This window comes from Myotis davidii, unplaced genomic scaffold, assembly GCF_000327345.1.
Source record: "Myotis davidii unplaced genomic scaffold, ASM32734v1 scaffold238, whole genome shotgun sequence".
Taxonomy (NCBI): domain Eukaryota; kingdom Metazoa; phylum Chordata; class Mammalia; order Chiroptera; family Vespertilionidae; genus Myotis; species Myotis davidii.
In genome coordinates, this window is record NW_006293779.1 from 1479562 (window position 1) to 1486633 (window position 7072).

The window sequence follows — 7072 nt, forward strand, 5'->3', positions numbered from 1 at the left end:
TAACACACCTAAGTCTTCATTTATTTGGCTCTAGGAAGAGTTTGCATGAAAATGAGCCTATATGGCAGGTACAGAATGTACTGTAACAGCACCAGAGAGGAACCACCTCTCTGCTCTACAGAGCCTGTGTTTAATGCATACAGGTAACTTTAGTAATAAAACCAGAGTCCAGGAAGAAAAGGAGCCCTTTAGGAAAAAAATCAGTTTAAGGGTGACTTTTCAAATTGACCATTCCTTTCATATTCTTAAATTCAAATAACAAATACATTCACAAGCCCAAATATTGGCATAGAATAAAATCATGTTCATTTATTTTTCTGCAATTAGAAGGCATAAAATTAAATATGTTGAATGTAATAAATTCATCCATACAAGTGCAAGTGTCCAACTATATAACACATTTTTATGGCAGATTTATAATTTAAAAAATGTACCAGTAAATCAAAAAAGGAGTATGTAAATTAACTTTTATTGAAGTGTACGTAGGTCTTCAGAAATCAAATATGAGCATGAAGATATGGCCAAACATAAAATCTATCAAATTCAGTGAAAAGTTGCTGACTTCAAATAGTAGTTGTAAGAATGACCAATATATATTCTTTGTTAACAATCTCTCACTCTACAGTAAAAAAAAAAATAAAATAAACATTCAGTAAACATTCTTTCCTAAGGTAGTTTCCCTTATATATCAGTGATTTATCCATTCTTTGTATACACAAATTTGTTCAACATACCAATCAGTGGTTCTCACAATTGAAAAATAAAAGCACAAAAAAGTTTACACTCTTGTACAGGTAAATAAAAGATCACCTTGAATTAAACTGGATCTCCGTAAGGGCATAGTATAGTTTCAGTTTCATTACCTATTACATAATTAGTTTCTTACATACAAATATTGACATATTTGGCTTGTGCTTCAAAGCCTTTGTGTCTATGAAGTCCATGTCAATGCAGCTCATAATTTGAAGTCACTGGGGAGTTCTTTACTGCTGCAGGGTTTGACCTGATCATGCATGAGCGTCCCCTCAGCACCTGCTGTGGCACTGCACATTTCCGAGGCATCTTCAACATCAGGGTCCAAGCCGTCAGGACAAGGAAGTTTTAGCAGCTCTTCCCGGAGCTGAGCAGTGTGACGCTACACAGGGAAATGAGTGATGTCAGAATTGCAAACGCAGGGATTCTAACACAGTATCATTTGAGGAAATAGTTAAGTTTAAAAAAAAAATCCACAGCACAGGCCAACAAATACTTATTGAGCACTTTTCTTACGCTACTGTCACAGAGAGAGGACAAAGTTGGCAAAACATTTCTCAGAGTGATTAATGTTGAAAAGCCCTGAGTAGCATGGTAGAATGAAAGTTAAATGGCAAAAGGTTAGTGAGAGGGTTGGGTTTTACAATGGAGGCAGAAGTATTCATTGCTCTAGTTTGATAAAAAGAGAAACAGTTCTATAATAATGGGGCTAAATAAAACTCGTTTGGGGGATGCAAGTGTTAAAGAGGAAAATAATTTTCTTTTTAGAAGTTTTTAAAATAGAAAAATAAAGTTAGAACGGAAGGAGCCAGTTGAGATGGAGAAAACTGAAGATAGGAAGAGGGAAGATAACTGGTGGAGGATGAAAGAAACGGGGAATAAGAACAAATATTATGAGGCAGGAGAAAAAAAAACTCCAAAGCCATCCTGTTTTACATTTCCACTTCATGAATGCCCAGGTTGAAAACAATTGCTCACCTCCCCCAAAACAGGTCTGTCTGTATAACAGATGCCTCCACCAATTAGCTGTTGGAGGCTCTATAGCTACCATCTCCCTCCCTCATTACTACAAGTAATAAAATTCTGGAAGGTAAGAGGCCTAAGGAAAAGGTAAAGGAATAAAAAATTCACTTATAGAGTACATTTTGTTGTCATCACCTGGATAAAACACAGGTCCTGTACCCATTTTTTTTTTTTATTTTAGGAACTGTTGATTTATCGTGGAAACTAACCTATCTTTTTTTAAAAACAAACATTTTATTGATTTTTTATAGAGTGGAAGAGAGAGGGATAGAGTCAGAAAAATCAATGAGAGAAACATCGATCAGCCGCCTCCTGCACACCTCCTACTGGGAATGTGCCCACAACCAAGGTACATGCCCTTGACCAGGATCAAACCTGGGACCCTTTAGTCCGCAGGCCGATGCTCCATCCACTGAGCCAAACCAGTTAGGGCTAACCCATCTTTTTAATAGACTTTTGAGCAGCAATTTATGCCTCTGAACTTAAATTTTACATTTCTTTGAGGCCCTCCCATCCTTTACCATCAGGTAGCCATGGTTCTGTCAATGAATACACAACTCTTCTTTAAAAGCCATCAACAGGGCTCATGCTCGGAGGCTTACTCACCTTGAGAGCTGCTGCATGGTGTGACATAGTTCTGCCTACCCGCTTATCACTGCTGTACTGCTGGATGTCGGCAATCCACTCCTCACACTGGGCCATGATCTCAACTCTTTTCAAGTAAAAATGTTTGTGTATAACCTTAAAAATTAAACAAGCAAGGGAACAAAATGTGTTCCAGTCAGACATGAAAAGACAAAGTATATAGCATTACAAAGGAATGAAATGAAAAAGACAATGCAATTTTTCCTCTCCATAAAACTCAATTTAGTGAACTCTATTATTAACAGGGAAGAATTAGGGTCATGACATCACATGATATATGTAAAATGTCCCAGTTCTATAGCAGAAAATAATGCCTAGTCCCAACCAGATTCAAATAGTTAAATCCTATCCAGAGAGAATAAGGCACATATAACATATTGCAATATATTCAGAAGGTGAATGTAAATGAACAAATGACCAGAAGAAAAGAATGAGAAAACTACTGACAACAGAAAAACTGTCAAAATGTAGTCAGATGTCTTTTAGGAAGTAGGTGGTTTTAAAAATCATTACTATTGATTTTCTATTATTAAAAACTATAGTAAACTTTAGTGTACTATAAATACTCCAAATATAAGGCAAGTACAATCCCAATAAACTACATTCCATAATGTCTTTAATAAAGTATTCCATTAATTTTATTGAACATACCTCTTTAAAGCATGGTGAGGGGTTCCTGATTTGTTCTAGCATTGCCCACTTAACTGTTGCTTGTCGAATGTTGCCGTCATATTCTCGAGAACTCTGTGTGCCACTGGGAGTCCCTCTAGACCGTTCATATCCTGGTTCGTTAAAATAAGGCTCAGCTACTAATATAAGAGACTGAACAGACACCAACACCTGAGCAACAAAGAAATTAAAAATACTTATAATGGGAAATTTTGACTAATAGTAAACTGATATCTGCTTTATCGACCAGGAGTTTCTTTTACATATTATTATCAGCATAAAATTAATGTTAATAATTATAAGACTCAAATACTTTATTATTAAAGCAAAATTAAAATGGGTAAAATCTTGAGCATAAGGTGTGCAGGAGGCAACCAACTGATGTGTCTCTATCACATCAATGTTGCTCTCTCTGTTTCTCACCCTCCTTTCCACTCTCTCTAAAAATCAGTGGAAAAAAATATCCTTGGGAAAAGATTAACAAAAAAGAGCTACCTGGATTCAAATGAAGAAATAGTATTTATCACAGCTACATGTGGACAAAGAGTTTTCTTAGAATATGAATTCAAAATGATTTGGTAATTAACAGAAAAATGTCTTCTACATACCATAGTATATTATTACATACTAGAGGACCGGCGCAAGAAATTCGTGCACTCAGGGAATCCTCAGCCTGACCTATGGCCTCTCACAATCCAGGAGCCGTCAATCGGACATCCTTAGCGCTGCTGTGGAGGCAGGAGAGGCTCCAGCCACCACCGCTGTGCTCCCCAGCTGTAAGCTTCTGGCTGAGAGATGTCCCTGTGGGAGCGCACTGACCACCAGGGGGCAGCTCATGCATTAAGCATCTGACCCCTGGTGATCAGTGCATGTCATAGCAACCAGTCGTTCTCCTGTTCAGTCAATTTGCATATTTGCCTTTTATTATACAGGACTAGAGGCCCGGTGCACAAAAATTTGTGCACTCTGGGGGGAGGGAGGGGTCCCTCAGCCCAGCCTGTGCACTCTCACAGTCTGGGACCCCTCGGGAGATAACGACCTGCTGGCTTAGGCCGGCTCCCGGGTGGCAGGGGGAAGGCCCAATCCCTAGGTGCAGCCCCTGGTCGGGTTCAGAGCAGGGCCGATTGGGGAGTTGGGGCGCCGCCCCCTGTCATGCAAGAGCAGGGCGATCGGGAGGTTGTGATGCCACCCTCAGTCACGATCAGGGTAGGGCCAATTGGGGGGTTGGAACCCCGTCCCCTGTCACACTCAAGGCAGGGTCGATGGGGAGGGTGTGGCACCACCCCCTGTCACGCACAGAGCAGGGCCAATCAGGGGGTTGGGGCGCTGCCCCCTGTCACACACAGAGCAGGGCGGATAGGGAGGTTGTGGCCCCACCCCCTGTCACACACAGAGCCGCAGGGCGATCAGGGGGGTTGGGCGCTGCCCCCATCACACTGATCCCGGTGCTGGGAGGCATATTAATTACCCTTTTACTATATAGGGTAGAGGCCTGGTGCATGGGTGGGTGCCGGCTGGTTTGCCCTGAAGGGTGTCCTGGATCAGGGTGGGGGTCCCCACTGGGGTGCCTGGCCAGCCTGGGGGAGGGCATGATGGCTGTTTGCAGCTGGTCACACACCCTTCAGGGTAGGGGTCCCCAGCCTGGCCAGTCTGGGTCAGGGGCTGAGGGCTGTTTTCAGGCTGGGGGTGACTGAAGCTCCCAAATGCTCCTTTTTTTCTTTTTTCTTTTTTATTCTGGGCCAGCTTTAGCTTTGAGGCTTGGCTCCAGCTCTTAGGCCTCCGAGGCTGAAAGTAGATTTCTGGCCTTTGCTTACAATGTTGCGATCCTGCTGGCTGAAGTCAGGTGGTTTCTGGGGTTTTGTTTAGCTTCTATATTTGTTACATAGTTGCTTAGAGTTGCAGCTCAGAGGCCTGCAGCGGCAGGCGGGCAATGTTGGAGTCCTCCGTCACTGAAGCAAGCAAGCCTCATGTTAGTTTCAAGCTGCCTGGCTGCTGGCCGCCATCTTGGCTGGCAGTTAATTTGCATATCTCGCTGATTAGCCAATGGGAAGGGTAGCGGTCATATGCTAATTACCATGTTTCTCTTTTATCAGATATTATGGTTACATTTAACTTAATAAACAATGTATTTCATTCCACTATGTAGGTTCACTAATTCTTAGTCAATTCTTTGATATTTTTATAAAGAGCTAGACTTTAATAGGCTGAATTTACTGTCCCTTTTCTATTTATCTTCATATTAGCATTCACAAAATTATAAGAAATTCTCATTGTAATTTGTTCAAGAACTGACTAAATCAAAAACTATCTTTGTCAAAACAAAAAAATTAACCCTCTGTATAGTCCTCTACCAGACCATTCAGCAATCTCGTCTCCTACAGTTTTATGTATTCATTTGGTCACCATAGTCCAGGGGTGAGCAAACTTTTTGACTCAAGGGCCACAATGGGTTCTTAAACTGGACCAGAGGGCTGGAACAAAAGCATGGATGGAGTGTTTGTGTGAACTAATATAAATTCAAAGTAAACATCATTACATAAAAGGGTACGGTCTTTTTTTTTTTTTTTTAGTTTTATTCATTTCAAACGGGCCGGATCTGGCCCGCGGGCCATAGTTTGCCCACGGCTGCCATAGTCCCACCATTATCCTGTTAACTTATTCTTATCTTTAAAATATCCACCACCTTATCATATTCCTCCTCCTGCCCCACTCCCATTAAGAATTATTAACTTCCAATTTCCTTTATTTTCATGCTATGTCTTGTCAAGGATTTAATTCTTTGACTTGATTTAGTATATTAAAATTTTATGTTTTAAATACAGGAAAGTACAAAATATACAATCCAAAATATTAATTTGCAATAAAAGCGATATAATGTGAAATAGAAACATGTTTGGGGTGAGGAAAAACAATCAAAATTAGTAAAATGCCTTAAGTCTTTAAAAAAATTAAGTCTATGGAAAATTATGCTATTGAGTAGGATTGTGATCAGTGGCTGATTTCAAGACTTTTCCATTTCAAGGAAAACAGTATTATATATTTAACATTTATAACCATTCTTAAATGGCTGATGATCCAAACCATTAAATATGTTAACTCCTCTTGCATATAACATCTTTATTAACATCCAACTGAAACAAACCTCTCACAAGAAATTATATACATTACTAGAGGCCCGGTGCATGAATTTGTGCATGGGTGGGATCCCTTGACCTAGCCAGCTATGGGGGCCAATCGGGAGAGGCTGGCCAGGGGAGGGCCATGGGAGGTTGGCTGGCCGCGTGGAGGGACTATGGGAGGTTGGCCAGCCACAGGAGGTTGGCTGTGGGAGCGCACTGACCACAAGGGGGCAGCTCCTATGTTGAGCATCTGCCCCCTAAGTGGTCAGTGCTCGTCATAGCTACTGGCTGGTCATCCAACTGTAACGGTCGCTTAAGCTTTTATATATATAGAATAGGGACATTAAAAACCAGCTACATGGTTTGCCTCAAAATAAGAAAAGTTCTATTGGGACGGTATCCACAAATTCTTTATTATTTACTAACTTATCCAACAGATATTTGTCAAGTTCCTCTTATATGTAAGCCTTTGGTGGTAGGCAGGTTGGCTAGAGTTTTAGGAAAACAGATCTTGCCTTTGCAGGCATGGAATCTATAGGAATGGATCACTATAAAAATAGCCATGCTCTGCTGGAGTTAAAGTTTTTCTCCAAAAATGGATACAAAAATATGAACCAACTATATGCTGTCTACAAGAGACCCACCTCAAAACAAAAGACACACACAGGATGAGAGCAAAGGGATGGAAAAAATTTTTCCATTCAAATGGAAAAGAAAACAAAAGCTGGAATAGCAATACTCATATCCAACAAAATAGACTTTAAAAGCATCATGCTAAGTGAAACAATCCAGTCAGCGAAAGATAAATATCAGGATCTCACTCATTTGTGGAATATAATGAACAACATAAACTGATGAACAAA

General features: G+C 40.5%; 1 protein-coding gene across 1 annotated transcript in view; it reads right to left on the bottom strand.

Annotated features, from left to right (window-relative positions):
• BIRC6 (baculoviral IAP repeat containing 6) overlaps positions 1-7072 on the bottom strand; it is a 169507-nt gene continuing 162435 nt past the window's right edge. The window contains exons 72-74 of the mRNA XM_015566420.1: positions 3073-3261; positions 2383-2517; positions 1-1135 (exon numbers count right to left, since the gene is read on the bottom strand). Of these exons, the coding sequence (XP_015421906.1) occupies positions 956-1135; positions 2383-2517; positions 3073-3261 (504 nt within the window). The 3' untranslated portion in view covers positions 1-955. The remainder of the gene's footprint in view (positions 1136-2382; positions 2518-3072; positions 3262-7072) is intronic.